At 39.1% G+C, this 17,504-nt stretch overlaps 2 protein-coding genes across 7 annotated transcripts in view; both read left to right on the top strand.

The window, feature by feature from the left end:
• The window catches only part of LOC103390136 (ARF GTPase-activating protein GIT2-like), a 16,050-nt gene extending 5,309 nt beyond the window's left edge, over window positions 1–10,741 (top strand). The window contains exons 6-21 of one of the 6 annotated variants that reach the window (XM_017039031.2): window positions 26–156; window positions 862–956; window positions 1,034–1,079; window positions 1,231–1,236; window positions 1,331–1,379; window positions 1,483–1,555; window positions 1,654–1,751; window positions 1,864–1,975; window positions 2,053–2,204; window positions 2,311–2,463; window positions 5,415–5,624; window positions 5,773–5,862; window positions 6,536–6,618; window positions 7,260–7,415; window positions 8,223–8,286; window positions 8,452–10,741. In XM_017039031.2, coding sequence (XP_016894520.1) covers window positions 26–156; window positions 862–956; window positions 1,034–1,079; window positions 1,231–1,236; window positions 1,331–1,379; window positions 1,483–1,555; window positions 1,654–1,751; window positions 1,864–1,975; window positions 2,053–2,204; window positions 2,311–2,463; window positions 5,415–5,624; window positions 5,773–5,862; window positions 6,536–6,618; window positions 7,260–7,415; window positions 8,223–8,286; window positions 8,452–8,661 — 1,728 coding nt within the window. In that variant the 3' untranslated portion in view covers window positions 8,662–10,741. Of the gene's footprint in view, window positions 1–25; window positions 157–861; window positions 957–1,033; window positions 1,080–1,230; window positions 1,237–1,327; window positions 1,380–1,482; window positions 1,556–1,653; window positions 1,752–1,863; window positions 1,976–2,052; window positions 2,205–2,310; window positions 2,464–5,414; window positions 5,625–5,772; window positions 5,863–6,535; window positions 6,619–7,259; window positions 7,416–8,222; window positions 8,287–8,451 lie in introns of all 6 variants that reach the window. The other 5 variants (XM_008325868.3, XM_008325870.3, XM_008325869.3 and 2 more) reach the window with 5 other exon arrangements.
• Window positions 10,741–16,041, top strand: LOC103390137 (glycolipid transfer protein-like). Its single transcript, XM_008325873.3, has 5 exons — window positions 10,741–11,079; window positions 13,652–13,710; window positions 14,145–14,278; window positions 14,352–14,502; window positions 15,410–16,041. The coding sequence occupies exons 1-5, from the start codon at window positions 10,977–10,979 to the stop codon at window positions 15,590–15,592; spliced, it is 630 nt and encodes a 209-aa protein (XP_008324095.1). The 5' UTR covers window positions 10,741–10,976; the 3' UTR covers window positions 15,593–16,041.
• The last annotated feature ends 1,463 nt before the right edge of the window (window positions 16,042–17,504 follow it).

Raw genomic sequence — 17,504 nt, 5'->3', positions numbered from 1 at the left:
GGTTTCTGTGTTTTGGAACCCACAGGAGAAAGGAAACAGCCCACTTCACATAGCAGCTAAAGCTGGTCAGATGCTCCAAGCAGAGCTGTTGGCGGTTTACGGAGCGGATCCAGGAGCTCTGGACTCCAGCGGAAAAACTCCCATCGATTATGCACGGTAAAAAAAAAAACGCTGCTGATTTTTGACTTATTCTTCTGCCAATTCCTCACTTACAGGCATTGGTCCAGCAAATTATAAACGTCACATGACCAAAGAGATGATGTCGTTATTTAGGGCGTCAAATGATTCATGATTAAAATCACAAATTGACGACACATTCATTCTGTCTAGTTATTATACTCAAATCTCAATGAGGAAATTTCATGGTCAGATTTTTAAAATATTTTTTGTATTATATATATATATTATTATTAATATTATTGTTATTGTTGATGATGTTATTATTGTTTTAAAATATTTTAAATACTATTTAAAACATTTAAATAGAGTGAAACTTTGACTTAGCTCACAGCTTTTAACCAAGTTATGGACCTCATACTGTATGTCAAACATAAGGCCATGGACTGAATGTGGCCCACCACATCTTTTTATATGGCCCACCAGAGTTTTGGTTGTCTTAGAACAAATATCTGTCTTATGGTAACTGACTATTTTTCTTTCTTTGAATTCCAATTCTAACCAAGCGTACGTTTACATTTGTTGACCAAAAACACAAATCTTCCATATTGTGTATTGATTTTTATTTTTGTTCCACATCATGGATTACGCATTTTACCACAAAGACTTTGCATAAACACATTTGTAAAAAAGTAAAATAGATTTTGGTAAATTAATAAAGCCATTTTCTTCTCATTGGTGCAGACAAGCTGGACACCATGAGCTGGCAGAGCGTCTGGTGGAGATCCAGTATGAACTCACCGACCGTTTAACATTTTATCTCTGTGGTAGGAGACCAGGTATGTGGAGAACAGTAGGTCTGTGTTCATTTTCCCCTGTTTTCTCCCTCGGTGACTTCCTGTCGTGTCGTTAATAGATCACAGAAATGGGCAGCACTTCATTATTCCACAGATGGCAGACAGGTAACTGTTAATAACAAACAACTTACGTATATCACCCCATCAGTACCAGGTCCATGTAACTGTTAGAAAAGAAAATCACTACAACTGCATGTTAGACTGCTGTGATGTAACCACAAACCTGTTTTCTCCTGTCATGCTCTCAATGGAGTAGAAATAAGTAAGTATGTGGATAATCAGAGTCACTGTGTGTCTGTTTGGTTTGGATCAATTTGAAATAATACACGATGTGTGTGTGTTTTTGACCAAAGCAGTCTGGATTTGTCTGAATTTGCCAAAGTGGCAAAGAAAAAGCTGCAGTCGGTGAGAGTTTTTCTTTTTTTTTTTTTTTCAAGCAATTATCCACCAGCAGATGGCGTACATATGTTTAACTTACATCGAAGACATTTTGCCCACTTTATTTCAGCTGAGTAATCATCAGTTTGAAGAACTGGCCATGGATGTTTATGATGAAGTCGACAGAAGGGAAACAGACGCAGGTAGAATAAAAAAAAAAAGAAAACTCAACATATAGAACTTTATAAATATATTCCAGGACCGTGTTCCGTGTTCTTATTTTGACTTTTGTGTTTTTCAGTGTGGCTGGCCACACAAAACCACAGCACCCTGGTCACGGACACCACCGTTGTACCTTTTCTGCCTGTGAATCCAGAGTACTCGTCTACCAGAAACCAGGCAAGGATTACACTAGTACACCAGTGTTACTCTGTGATCTGTAATCATCCAGAATATATTACATCTATATATTTGGGCTATTTTTTGTAATATATTTTTTTATTTCTCCCAGGGTCGTCAGAAATTGGCGAGGTTCAGCGCTCATGAATTTGCCACCTTGGTGATTGATATTCTGACTGATGCCAAACGTCGACAGTGGGGCAATTCCTGCGAAAGTCCTAAAGGTGGAATTTGTGAAGAACCAGAGATGGTTAGGGTGATAAAGTTCTTTGAGTGTTAAATCTTTGATTTCTTCTCACAGAGAACGTGGAACTGATCCTTCAGGGAATCGACAGCCGTCACAACAGCGACAGCCAGGACAACGATCAGCCTGATTACGACAGTGTTGCGTCAGATGAAGACCCGGTGCTGGAGGCAACATGTGGAGACAGCTGCAACGATGACAGGACCAAGGTTGGTTTTATTGTTTTATTGTTTTTCAGCCAATCAGGCGGCGACGACGACGTCGTCGTCTGGATCGTTAAATTCCTCACGTGTAACACAACTGTTTGTCCCGCAGAGTTCCGAGTCATCTGACCTCTCTGACGGACCAATCACAGTGCAGGAATTTATGGAAGTGAAGAGCGCCCTCACTGCCTCGGAAGCCAAAATACAGCAGCTTCTCAAAGTCAACTGTCACCTGAGTGAAGAGCTGCGGATGATGCAAAGCAAGGTTTGTTAACTGACATCGAGTCTATAATAGACTGTTATTAAATGTTATACTGAGAAGTCCAGACCTGTAACATCCACTCCTTAATATCCATATCATTTATTCAGTGATGTCTTCAGCTAACGGCAGATGTGTTGAAGCTCATGAGAACAAATAGATGTGTACATTACAGTCAGAGCAGATGTAACTATTTTTGGAAAAGATCACCTGACCTGACGGAGAACCTACGCAGACGTATGACAGTCAGAATTATTATTCATTTTTGTGTTAGTTGTGATTTCAGCCGACCCATATTAGCATAATTATGTCATATCTGTAAGAATCGTTATCGAATTTTCCTCTGATAATGAAAACCTGATACTAAATGCCTGGGTTTCGCCAAACAACATGTTCCCTAAAAATTGTTTTGGGGGAAAAATGGCTGTATATGAAAGTGAAAGTCACTAGATGGCAGCATTGTAGCTCATTTTATTCATCTATTTTAATAATCGGGGGATGATATGCAGAATGCTGGTGTCAGCAACTCAAACAGTGGTTTGTACAGATAAATAAATAAATATTACCAGGCCCTTAATGGTATTTCAATTCGGGGTGGGTGGGGGACTTCTGTCCCCTAGGGGGGGCATGGTATAAAATAATTGAGAAACACTGCTTTAATCCATCACCATAGTGAGCAGGCGGCACTTCACTTCCTTAACCACTAGGGCCACCACTGCCCCGCTGTATTGGTATCGGTTGATATCGGAATCAGAAATGAATCGTTTGGACGATCTCGGGATATCGGATTTCGGCAAAAAGTTAATATCGGACATCATTTGTCCTAATGGTTTTAAACCCATACATGTCTGAATCACAGACTCCAGTAAGTTCAGTAATTACAACACGCATGACTTGAGACGTATCATATCAGGAATTCAAAATCCCACAAGGGATTCTGCAAATCTTCTTACCAAAGAAAACTGACTGTTGTGTTGTTGTGGTTGAGATTCCTGTGGTGAAGAATGACCACAGGATTCTTGACAGGCTGCTCACCAAGAAGAATTTAAAGGCTTTGGTTCTTTGTGATCCACGATCGAGGACACGAAGCCTCATCATTTCTAAGACGTATATTTTATTTACAGCCACAAATCACTACATTTTCCACACATGACATAAATGGGAAATCTGTCACTTTTTCCCCAAATTGATTGTTTTTAGAGATGCAGAGCCACAAAAAAGAAAGAGTGGTCGGTGCTTTTAGCTTTTTTAGCTCAGACCTAATGGTCCTTCGGTTCTTTTCAGGTACTGAACTTTCCTATCTTTCCTTTATTAATGATTAATTGACCACCGGTGTGAACGTTGGTGTCAGTTGTTGTTTATCTTCATATGTGGCCCTCTAGTGGACTGGAGAAGTGTAATTAAAATAATTAAACTGCAGAGAGATCCTGGGATGTTAGAGGGGCCGTCGTTGTGAATGGAGTTAGGAATGGTAGGACATGTGACCCAACACACTTAACCCGGTTAACCTCATGTGACACTTAAAAAAACACTTATTTCCATGGAAATAAGTGGGGTTAATAATTAGTCCTAACAGCAGGAGTGCTCAAAATATTAATATTAACGCAATGCAACATCATTAACTTTTCCATGGAAATAAGTGTTTTAAAACCCAGAAGTTCTGTCTGGTCTCCTTAATCTCCTTATATGGACTGGAGGCGTGTGAACCCCTGTATGATGTTTTTTTATGACGTTATAACTACAGAGTTGAGGCGCGCACATCTGTCTCTCGTTAGGAAGCAGAAAAAAAAAAAAGGGATCACAATGAGGCTGCCTTTACAACCACTTGGCTGTGCTGTTGTTTGACAATTACAGACATAAAGACGCCCTTTGGTCTGTGTTAGGAAGTAGTTCATGTTGCACAGTATGTGTAATGAGCTCTTGAGTTCATCTTCAGGCAGAAACCACTTTCCTTTTTTAAATATAGATAGAACTTTGTTGATTCTTCGGGAAACTAACACCCCCCCCCCGTTACCCTCACATTTTTTCAAACATCTTATTATCCTTGAGGTTAATTTGAATCTCAAGGAAAAGGATTATAATTCAAAATATTACTCAACTTTTTGTGTCAGGTACTTCAGGTTTCTTTGTTGTTAACATAAAAAAGCCCTTCCAATATAACAGCCCCCCCCAACGCACCCCCCCCCATGTATCCAAAACACCTAATCCATGACTGTACGACAACAGGGAAATAGCCATAAAATCTCACTGATTGATCTAAAACTGGAAAGAAAGATATTGTTGCTACTTCAGTACCTTCGTTTCAGTACAGACTTGTGTCATTTTTGTTATCAATCATCAATCATACATACAAACTTACATCTTTTATCCTCCGAGTCAATGATTATCAATCATACTTACATCTTTTATCCTCCGAGTCAATTTGACCCCAGAAAAAAAAAAACAGACACAATTTCAAACATTTAAATTTTTTTTTTTAATTTACTCTTAAACTTTAAGGAGATGCTGAAAGAGATTAAAGTGCAAAAAAGTACGTTTAGTGTGATCATCGGCATATAGTATAATATTAAGGGAATGTCGGCGGATTCAAGTTTTGACTTCACTGTTGCGTCGTTGGTGTAAATACAGGCCGCCTGCATCGGCAACACTTTCTCAGCTGAGTCATGGTTCAAGTGTGTTGTCAACACACACACACACGCGCTGTCATGTATATTATCAGAAGAGCAACAATGAAAAACTGTGAGAAAACTTTGATGGGAAACCAAGGACAGTGAGGAGGTTGGAGATGAACTCTTCTCCCCTGGAGTCTCTGCTCCAATCCTCTCTATTATTGATGTCTGGCCTGGACTTTTGAAAGGAGATCACCCCCCCCGCCCCCCCCACACATACACACACACACACACACACACGCACACTTACAGCTGATGTTGCACTGACAGATATTTTGTTCTCTGCAGCTGAACTCCCTGCAGACTGAGAACACGAAGCTGCGTTGGCAGTCCCCCGGGGGGCAGCAACACCTGCAGGCGCCCTGCAGTCGACACCCGCCACGCGGAGGTCGAGCCATGTCCATGTACGAGACGGGTTCCGCACCGAGGCAGTACTCCCACCGCGGCGACACCGCCCGGCACGAGGACGGAGTCATTCTACAACCGTTCCCGACCAACGTAAGCAGCGGTGATCCCAGATTTGATGAATGCCTGGCTGTGGGACTGGTGTTGGTTTTTCATTCATTCATTCATTCATTCATATCATCAATCATTCATTGCATCTCAGTAGAGTACGCTCAACTTGGTTTGACCCCCCACTTTCTAGATTGGGAGGGGTCCTTTGGGGACGGCAGCTTCCTCCCTCCCTACCTTCCCCTCTTCCCTGTCCTGGTCGCGGGATGAGAGATCTCGAAGGGTTAAGTACCAAAGTTTGGAGGCAGCTCCGGCGGACGGTGAAAAACTGTCGTACTGCTTGCCTCCCCTCCCCCCCGCAGTCTTCTCTCTCCTGACCTGTGTTTTGAAACTGTTTTAATCTCCGTTCTGCATGCACCACTGTGCCTCTGCCACCGCGTTGACCCGCTTCAACAGCTTCAGCCTGGGTCGACTTCAAACAGAGCTGCTGTCTTTTCCGAGGAATGACCTCAACAAGTGTTCGTAAAAAAAAAAAAAAAACTCGTAATGTAAAGGCAATAAAAACAGCTCGTCACAGAGTGCTCGTTAGCCGTAACCAGTTATACAAGAACACAGCGTTTTACACCGGTACGTCTTTGCATTTACTAATTGCATCTGCTGCAGTGGCCACTGTCACATCACAACCGCCTGGTTTGTGAGTTTCCTCTTTTTTCCCTTCATCTGCTTTGAAAAAAATCAAACGTCTGACAGTGCGATTATGGCTTTTTATAATTTTTATTTATTTATTTATTTTTTACAAATGCATGTTTCTGACCTGTTCCGATGTGTCTACGTCTCTCTCTTCCTGTCTAAAAGAAATATTAGACGTTGTGTCTGACTGATTGTATTCCACCGGTGTTTCCGAGAAATATTAGACGTTGTGTCCGACTGATTGTATTCCACCGGTGTTTCCGCAGGGCTGCAGCTTGGAAGGTCGCAGCACGATGCTGCACAATGATTCTGACATCACAGCCAACCACTCAGAACTGGAGGAGACTGGGTAATGACCTTTGAACTTTGTACACTCTTGTTTAGAGAGACTCGTAACAGGCTGTAAAAATACATCAAGGCCACCTTGTTGATTGCTGCTCCATATTGTCACTGAAACAACCTACAAAAATTGTTAACAAATATTTTTATGACTCCCCAAATTATTAGGACCAATGTTGAGCCACATCCACAGATTCACAGCCATTAGTTCAAAACGGAGGTTTATTTAAAACACTGTAAATTTGATTAAGTTGCTAATGTCATTCAACATAGAAAGTATAATTAAGTGTAATTTCCCAATTGTCACACAATTAATGAAAATATTGTATCTGATTTTTAATTTTTTAATGCTCCACAACTACTACTTGAGCTCAACCTTTTACTGATTCACTATAAATATTGTTTCTTTGTTCATCAGTGCGTAGGGACAGGTAGGTCAATTAAATACTCTTCCACTAGATGACAGCAGAGGGCTATAAAAACGAATAATAAAAAAAAGAGTCAGAGCTGTTGAAAATCTTTGTGTCTTTCTTCAATTCCTGCGACTATATCAGCGTTGTCTTCAACTAAACAGGCTGTTTTTTTAAACTGGTTCATTCAGTCATTATGAACATAACAGACTTTATTTTATTTTTTTTTCTTTATTTGCAGAAGCCCTCTTTCGGCTTCTGATGCTGGTGAAGCAGAGGCTTTGGGGGAAAAAGATGCCTCTCTCCCCAGCACAGAAGATGTCATCTGTAAGACGGAGCAGATCACCAAGAACATACAGGAGCTTCTGAGAGCGGCTCAGGACACCAAACATGAACAGTACGTATGACTTTAAGAAAACTCAGCAGATCAGCATCTGTAAACTCTTATCTCCTGTTGAAGTCAGTGCTCTAACTCCGCTGGTCTTTATCATTTGGGCTAATGTTTAACCTGAGTTTTAAAGTAAATGCATGAAGTGTAGAAAACAAAGAAATAAAGTTTTCTACTGGAGCGGGGGCCGGTCTCCATGGTAAAAACTGACAGGACACAAACGGTGACCCCTGTGACCTGACAAACTGAGGGTTCCTGTATTGATCTGTGCGTCTGTGTATTCATGTAGTGAGATTTGACTCGGTCTCATTTGCTTTTGCTTCTTGGAAAACATTACACAACTTTTTCCACATCGCTCTTTTTCACGGTAACAAACAAAGAACTGCATTTTTTTAATCTCTCCATCGTCTTCGTTTGATGATGATTGGCTCCTGTCTGTGACTGACAGCCAGTCATATCATCCACTTTACATCAAAAAATCCAATAACTTTTTCCTTATTTTTGAATGGCTTGGCTTCAGTCAGTGGAATAAAATCACTTTCCACCGTATTTTCTTTTTTTCTGTTTTTTCTTCAAATTGAATGTTTAAATAAGAAACAGCTCTGGCAGATGGCCTGACCTGACCAAACTGACCTTTGGGACAGTCATAGGATTCATTTAATGAGTAAGCTGTTTTTGACAGTATGGCCATTTTTAAAAAATAAATAAACCTACATCCTAATACATTTCCCACGCCTGCATCTCTGGCCCAACAACACAGATGTGAAGTAAATCCGGTAGCTTGAGATATTCATCGTCTTGTTTCCTTTCTTGCAGCTTCCTGCCGTGTTCTGAAAAGATTTGTGTGGCTGTAACAGAGATGGCCGCTCTGTTTCCCAAGGTGAGTTGTTTCCCCCCACACCCCCCTTCCAAAACAAAGGGTGTGGTTGTTTGTTTTTTAAACAAGCCAAAGTGGTAAAGAATGTGAATCCAAACAACCACGCAGGTCCTCCGTCCGCAGTGAAAGTCTTGTTATCAACATTTTGCCCCTTGTCCCCAACCACAGAGGCCGTCCTCCGACACCGTGCGGTCGTCTCTGTGTCTGCTCACTTCGAGTGCCAGCCGGCTGCACGGAGAGTGCCAGAAGGCCGCGGACCACAGTCCCTGCCCGTCGGACATCCAGCTGGTCACCCAGCAGGTCATCCAGTGCGCCTATGACATTGCCAAAGCTGCCAAGCAACTAGTCACTGTGACAACCAAAGAAAATAACAACTAGCTAAACGTCCCAAAGAACTGCAACGGACAAAAAAGTTTAATCTTGATAATTACTAACTAAGAATTTAGCTTCGTCAGTTAAGGCCCACTTTCGTTGTTTTCCTCTAGTTTTTAGTGTGAACTTTGACATTCATTCCTTCAACCGTGAACAAACGAGTATTGATCATTCAAGAGCTTTATTTCCTTTTTATACAGAAAAGAAAAATCCCTATTTTTTACCTCATTTAAGGGATAATTGCATATACATATATGTGTGTATATATGTATGTATGTACATACATATATACAAATATATAAATGTATGTGTCTATACACATATATGTGTATATATATATGGCATTGGTTGTACTTTTTGGTTGTTAAGACCAAATATTTTGCCCGGATGTGTGGCAGCGACAACATAGCATAGCTCCAGTGTTCTCCACTGACATTGGTGTAACATATATTTTGACCATTTTATATTTGTTTTGTTTTTTTTTTTTTGTTGTTTTTTAACGTTGCATTGACAAAAAACTAAAGTCTTGAAACTCAACATCACTTCTGAACAAAAACAAACAATGAAGCGGATGACAAAGCAAAAAAAAAAAAAAACCATGGTACATCAAACGCCATGTGAGTATCAATAGTATGTGAACCTTTATTCCATCCAGTCCTTCTTCCTCTACCTGAGGGTGTATGTATATGCAATGTTTAGGTCATTTTTTTTGGAGTTGAAATGTTACAGTTATACATTGGTGTGTGTGTGCGTATGTGTGTGTGTGTCTGTGAGTTTATTAAGCAAAGATGGGCCGGTTGTGATTGACTTGTAATAGCGTTATGCAAATACCTATATATGATGTGCTGTATGTATCGATGTCATACAGAAAATAACCCAAATGCTATTCTATTTATAAAGTGTATGTCATACCTCTGGGGAAATATCAGCGTTTATTTTCATAGGGTACTGTTGTTGAACTTGATGCTCTTCACAGGCTAACGTTTGCTGTGATGTCTCACGTGGCTGTTGGTTAGCTCGAGGCAACTTGTGAAATCTGTTTTGTTTGGTGTGGTGCTCGGCAATTCTGCTGTGTCAGTAACAGCCCCAGGTCAATGCACCCTCCAAATTAAGGGACATCTTGGAGAACTTCTCTCTGACTCACTGTTGTAGACCAAGGGGTGGAAAGTATACAGTAATACTACATACAAGTGTACAACTGTCTGTGAATGTAATTTTGTTTTTTGTTTTTTCTGTAGCTGCAGCATCCTCAGTGTACGCAGTAAATATTCAGCCCTTGCCCAAAACCGCAATTCTTCCCTAATCTGTTGGAAAATACAATTTCAGGTTGAGCCACATTTCAACATGCAGCAGAAAGAAGGAAACACTCCTTTAACTTTATTGTGGGCGTTATGTGCATGGACGTTGCTAAAGCCAGTCTAAGCCAATGATATTTACCATTGGTTTTGGAATACAGCAGCTATGAACCAGAGTGTTGTTGATAGGCAATTCCTGATTTGTTCTCAACATCCCAACCTACTAATGACCAAATTTGTTCTCACTAAGTTGTGGTGTTTTCTGGCATGTTCCCTTTTAAAATAATGTTTTTAATCATACACTTTATATCAGGGGTCCCCAACCCCTGGTCCAGGGACCGGTGCTGGTACGTAGGTCATTTAGTACCGGGCCACAGTGGGACAGATTGAAAAAAAATCTTGAAGAATCCAAATAAATGGATATAGTCCTTCAGTTCAGAGATTTGTGATTTGACTAAATTGGGACTATATTACTACAAATCAACTGAATGACAGTTGTCCATTTTAGCAGTTTCTTTAAATGATAAATGAATAGATTTAATGTACAACCTTTAACCTTCACTCCATCTCCGTTTTATTGAGTAATAATTTTATTTATTTATCCTTATTTTTTTAAAAGGCTAATTTGAAAAATACTGGCGACCCTTGTTTGGGCCCCGCCCCTGTATTTGGATAAACGACAAAACACAGAGTAGTGTCTTTCCGCCCCTGGTTTCAGCCGTAAGTCATTGTAGCCTACAGTTGTACCACTATTATTCGTGTCTTGGGATAAATAAAGCTTCTAACTCGTACCTCAGTCGACTCTCCTGTCTGTTTGCAGTCTTTGTTAGCCGTAATTGCACCCTGGTGTATTATTTCCCACCTGTTGGAGGAAGGCGGCGGTCATAGGGGCTTGGTGACGCCTCCCAACCGTCTGACAGCGGCATAGTTCCGGGTTTGTTTCCAGCCGAGAGCTGCTCGATACTAACCACCGCCACCACAACTGCTACAACGGTTACTGCGGCCGCGTCTCCTGCCGCTGGCACCATGTCTATTTTACTGGAAGGTCGGTTCAAAGAACTTCCTCCCGACAAGTCCATCGACACCAAAGCGTTCTTGGATTCTGTTTCTCGCCTTCCTGCATTCTTTGGTGAGTAATTCTCTCCATCTGGAGTCTTAAGAGACCAGCGAGGAGACCCCAGCTTTAAGGAGACCTCGCTCCAACGGTGTACGGTTTCCGACTTTTGACAACTTTTTTCTGACGTCGACTCGTGTTTCGCTCGTTTCTTTCCGTGTGTCGGTTGTCTTTGTAGTCAGTGGTGTCAGTAAGAAAAGTGTGAAACTTATTTCAACAATTGTCTATTTTAGTCACTAACTCGTTGAGAAACTCGTCCCTCAGTCGTCAACACGTTTTATCATCTACATCAAGTGTTCGGCATTGTTACGTTTACTTGTGTCAGGGTTTTCTCCCCCCCCCAAAAAAAATAAGAATTTTGAGGAGGTAAAGAATTAGGTTTTTAAGAATCCCCCTAGAATTCTAAAAAAAGAGAGACTTTTTTAAGAAAGAAAAAACAAAAGAGAGAGACTTTTTTAAGAAAGAAAAAACTTTGAGACATACCCGTGTACACCAATTATAAACACACACATTTTATTCTAAATACCTTCATCACATTAAAACATTATTGCTGAATATCTAAGTATTTAGGCAACGGACGATTCCAAACAGAAAAAAAGGCTTTTATTGTGGAAAGTATTTACAGCTAAAAGTCAAACCGAAACTAATTGTAGATGTGAAGAAAACATTTGGTGTGAGGTTTTCACTCAAAAATAAATGTATAAAAATGATATCGCTTCAGCAGCTCAAACAAGAATTTGCTTTGGGTTCCTTTTTTCTTCTTCTTCTTTTTAGACCAAACTAATCATCTTCGCTGTGTAAATAAGAGCTAATATTTAAGATGTCAGACACAGAACTGACAAGTACTGATGACGTATTACAACCGAAACCTGTAGCGGTTGATTGGTTTTAGGCTTACAATTTTAACAGAAACGTCAGTTTACCTTCGTACACCTTGTTTGTCAGTTTCAGTAATTCAAACAAACGTACTCCACTACTTGTGACGCCTTCTCCTTTTAACGTGATTAAGGAGTATTCTGTTTCACGGACAGCTCCAAAAAGGTGTATTCGAACCGGTTTTGTTTGCGCAAGAACCGACAAGGTAACGTTTAAAAGTTAGTCAAACTTTCTTAAACATTAGCTATAACAAGCTACACCATTAAAATTGACACTTTAACTCCAGAAGCCGAAAAGAACAATTGAGTCGTGACCGTAGAAAATGACCATAAAATGTTAGCGCTTTTCAAATCAAGAATTTAGCCCATCTTGCTAACTTAGCCAATTCACGTAACTAATCTTGACGCTAACGTCACGAAACAACAATCGCTTAGATTCCAATTACGCAATTAGAGTTTTAAATCCAATGATTTAAAAAAAAACGTTGCTCTTAAATTAATGTTGTGAAATAATTAAAAGATTAAGAAAAATACAGCTAGGTATCTGTTTGCTACTCGTGTGCTAGTTCAGTAGGAAGGAATAACCGCGAAAATAAGACTGTCCAGATAAGGGGTGTTCACATTATTATTATTATTATCTTTCTATGTGATGAGAATATAAGTTGACTTGTATTACCATTTTTATACAATAACAGTTGAATGTCATCCAAACTATTATCTTTGTCTCCTAGGGGAGGAAGGGTGTCACTACCCCCTGTTATTCAAACCATGTCTATAGGTGTATAAAGACGGGGGTGTTTATTTCACAGCTGGGGTTGAGCCGGAACAGTGGGTTCGTGGTGTGGATGTGAACTCAGCTGAGGCGATGGAGTCTGTACACAGAGACTCTTTGTTGACCCGTTCAGCACAGCTCACAAACACATTGATCCCATTGTGACCAAAGTGAAACTGTGCATTCACAGCATTTGTCCCTTTTGGTTTGGTGAGAAGTCATCTATATTCATACTTTGTTCAACTTCCTGGGAAACTGCTAGCAGTCGCAGAGCAGCAGGATCGCAAAACAAAACAAAGCAAAGCAGGGCGTTCAAATCAATAACCCAGTGTTGAGAAAGAAATAACAACACAGAGAAGTGGATAAAAAAATATGTGCATTATTTAAGTAAAATCAATATTAAACAAATAATGTTGGCCATTTTAAGTGTGTTCTTCTTTTGTCTTCTAGCATTCATTGTGCTTTGTTCCTCAACAAAGATGTTATCCTCTATTCTCACATTTCACATTTTGCTTTCTAATGCAAGTAGTCGGGCATCTGCGAGGTGCTTATATTCACCAATAGGGGGCAGTAGTACAACTCATAGCTGCAGTTTGAGACCAATGACTAAGAAACAAGACAGACATTAATGTGGTTAGCTTAACTTAGCCTGGCCTTAAAAGACACAGATTACTCCACACAACAAAACTTGAAATTCAAGACTCTTACCACGTCTCCTTAAATAAAACACAGTGGTAATTATTTTTAATTTAGAAGATTTCAATCAGAGAAAAGCTGTAATTAATTGTTGCGTAACCTTCGTCCGTCAGTTTATTTTACTTTAAAAAAAAAAAAACACATTGGGATTCTCAATCACTCCTCACACCCTGCCTGAGCCAGGAACGTGTGATGTCATCATTCATATTTTATCACTCAGCTCTCAAGTTTCTTTCTCTTTCAGACTGCCTCGGATCATCTGTGTTCTCTGTCATCAAGTCTGACATCAACGGCAACATAACGGTACAAAATGACTCTGCTGTTTCTGACTACCTGCTTCAGAAGCTGAACAAATTCAAATTCAACATTTTACTATGTCACACATACTACAACTGATAAAAAGTTGAAAAAAAAAAACAAGGTTATATAAGTTTGTCTTTAACTGAATTGAGGTAGTTTTAGATTTTCTCTAATAAATATTGAGATTGATTTTGTAAATTTCAATCCCATTTAGTAAAAATTAAATGTAATAGAAGTATTGAAGCCGTCACATCAATTTCTAGGAACCAAAATGTATTTGCAGTTTGAATAAATATATATGTGTGTGTGTATTTATACTACTTTTCTAATCAGCTGACACAATTAACAAATGTATTGTGTACGTTTTTAATATTTTTAACCGTTCAGTCTTACTATAGCTATAGTCAAACAAATCCGTATATACTGTGCCTTTTCAGAAAATTAGAAATGTGTACGAAAAGGATCCCGCTAAGCACGTCACCCTACGACACATCCTGGAGGCCGAGAGGGAAGAACACAGAGGCGAGTGGCCCAAAGTCGGTGCGACATTAGCCCTAATGTGGCTCAAAAGGTGAGCGTTCTGAACACTTCAAGGCTCCCTGTTGAATTAATAAGAAAAACGTAATACCGTGTCTGTCCTGCAGGGGGCTCCGTTTTATACAGATCCTGTTACAGAGTTTAGCAGACGGCGAGAGAGACGAGAACAAACCCAACTACATACACACCAACATCAAAAAGGCCTATGAGCAGGCGCTGAAGAGGTACCACGGCTGGGTGGTTCAAAAGGTTTTCCAGGTAAGAAGCATTTCAGTCATAAAATATATAATATATATGACTAATATATGATAAATGACTCAAATCTGGTGTGTGTGTGTGTTGGGGGGGGGGAAGAAGTGTCACCACTTTGGGGTTACAGCGGTCATAGTAATAAACTGCATCAAAATAGATGTTTATATGAGTTTAAAGAAGGGGAAAAGACATAAACTATATATATATGTATATATATATATATATATATATATATATATATATATAAAAGTAATACACAAGCTTTAGTTTTACAAGAGATTCAACTTTTAGGAAGTTGCATTCTTTTCTTCGAGACTAGCACTAAGGAGTTTTTTTTTGCAATTTTTAAAAATTTTATAAATGAAAAATATAATTGTTATAAATATATGTATATTTGTGTATATATGTATATGTGTATATATGTATATGTATGCATGTATATATGTGTATATATACATATATACATATACATACATTTATAACAATTTATGATTTTTACATATTATATATTTATATATATGTATATACAGCTGTACTGTATAATCATCTTGTACTATATAAATTGTCAAAGAGTTGTAATATATCATGGTCTTGTGTATTTCTAAGTAATCTCGGGGGTATTTTACCGCTGTTTGTATGCATTTTTTGTTCTGTTTTTCAGGATGTAGTAATTGTCAGTCAGGGCTGCGTTTGTTTTTTTCTGCAGCAACGTCAGTGAAACTCAGTAAAACTGGAGAGTTAGTGACTGGAATGTGGTTCATTCAGTGTTGGTCGTTCAGTGAAGTTCTGTCTTTAATGATCAATAGAAAACTTAAGCCTGTAAGGGTTTTCGGGAGTGCTTGAAGTAACTAGCATGAGAGGTAAAACCACCGACCATATCAAGAAACTGTACTTTTTATTCACTCCGTTGCAGGCGGCTTTGCTCGCAGCTCCGTATAGATCAAACTTCCTCAAGGCTCTGTCAAACGGAGAGGAAACGACGGAGGACGACTGTCTGGAGAAAGTGCGTCAGTTCCTGGTCAATTACACGGCCACCGTAGACGCCATCTACGAGATGTACACACACCTGAACGCAGAGCTGGACTACACTGTTTAACCTCGGACTCTATGGAAGTAAAGTTTAAAAAAAAAAACCCTCTGGTGTCTCTCTGAAGCGTCAGACTGACCCAGTTTTTAAAGAATGTTTTTAAAAGAATTGTTTTAATTTATTTATAAATAACGCTACTGTAAGAAATGTTTTGTTTAAAGAGTGACTCTGACAGAATAATCATTTTCTTGTGTGTTGTTTCTCGTTCTTGTTACAATTGTACAATTGGGGCGGTTAAGGATGTGGACTTGTGTTCGGAAGGTCGCAGGTTTGAATCCACGATGGGTTTAACGCAGAGGGTTTCGTTGCTTCACGATGGAAATAATTCACTTTCACTAATCGTTGATGGATTCTCAGTGACTGAGGAGGAAAATACTTGACTGTAAACAGCATTCTGGGTAATAGTTACATGACTGTGTTTTGAATGTAGACGTATTAATACATTTCTGACACTTTTTAACGTAATCTGTCATTTCTGTTCAGTCGTTGAAGTACATTCTGGAAAAAACAACAATTGGTAAGAATCTGGCAATATGGTACGTATACGGGCGCAACAATACGATACATTGTGATGCACTGCGATCCTATAGGCACCGTGATATATTGAGGGTTATTTTTAAAGCAATTTAACTGTAGTAAAACTGTCAGGTTACTGAATATAGAACAGTGATACAGCGCTGTAGAATATTGATGATGGTACCGAGAAATGAAATTTTGTCTATTGATATTTTCTTACACCCCTCAATTCTTTACTTAGTTTTTCTCTCAAACTACAGACGGTGAGTTTGATGTGAAGAAGAACCTGAAGGAATGTATCTAACATAACTGAATTAGTCTGAAAATCTTTTTAATTACTGCAAATAATTTGTTTGTGTTTTATGTGATGGTCACAGACAGAACGATTTTACTCTTACTCTTCCACCAGGTGGCAGCAGAGGGCTATAAAACTAAAAGAGTTGTTGAAGCTCTTCAATTCCTGTGAGTATGTCAGGGTTGTGTTTAACTAAACGGGATACATCTTCACAGTACTTAAGTCGTTGTGAGTAGATTTATTATTATATTTAATTTCATATATTTTTGTTACTTTTTTGTTGGTAGGGGCACCGTGGAATATTTCTACTTTAAAATGTGTTGGGTAGGGGCACCTTGGAATATTTCTACTTTAAAATGTGTTGTGGTTCAAGAAAAGTTAGCGGGTCACAACCTGCTTTAAAAAAAACATCAGGTCCCGGGTCTGAAATCCGGTTCTTTACAATTTTCTTTTTTTTTTTGGAAAAATCAAATGTTGCAGTATCAAATTCAGTATTATTACTATTATTAGGTAGTTTCCACTAAACTTGTTTTAAAATTATCTTTTGGTATTTATAAAATAATATAGAACTCACATCAATACTTGAAAATATATAATGAAAAAAAAAAAATTAACATGTGATAGGTGTGTCTGAATGTTAGTTTAGAAAGGATCAAGTTTGTCTCAGAACTTTTTGAACGAGTCTTGTATAATTTTCTCTCATTTGGTCAAAGTTGTGGGTCGTGGATGGAACCCTGTTGTCTGACAGGTCACCAGTTTGTGTCCCGGCCTTTTCTCTGTTGAGTTTGTCTGTGTGTATTTTCACACTATTTTCACACTATCCTTGTCTTAATGAAAGGCTCTAATTTTTACCTCCAGACACGTGTAGTTTGTAAATTAGGATTATCTTAATGAACCACTATTTTCACACTATCCAGACACGTGTCGTTTGTAAATTAGGATTATCTTAATGAAAGGCTCTAATTTTTACCACAGATTCTTGATCCGCTCCTGTGACAGACCAGGTGGACCCTGTCCTCTGGGACCGGCTCCAATTCCCTTCCTGTCATAATGGGATAAACTGGTCGCTGATTAAATGAGTTGAAGAGCGCACTCCCACACGCAGTTCAG

This window comes from Cynoglossus semilaevis, chromosome 14 (genome assembly GCF_000523025.1).
Source record: "Cynoglossus semilaevis isolate Cse_v1.0 chromosome 14, Cse_v1.0, whole genome shotgun sequence".
NCBI lineage: Eukaryota > Metazoa > Chordata > Actinopteri > Pleuronectiformes > Cynoglossidae > Cynoglossus > Cynoglossus semilaevis.
Note: the sequence above shows the minus strand (reverse complement) of the source record. Positions and strands in the feature narration are given on the sequence as shown.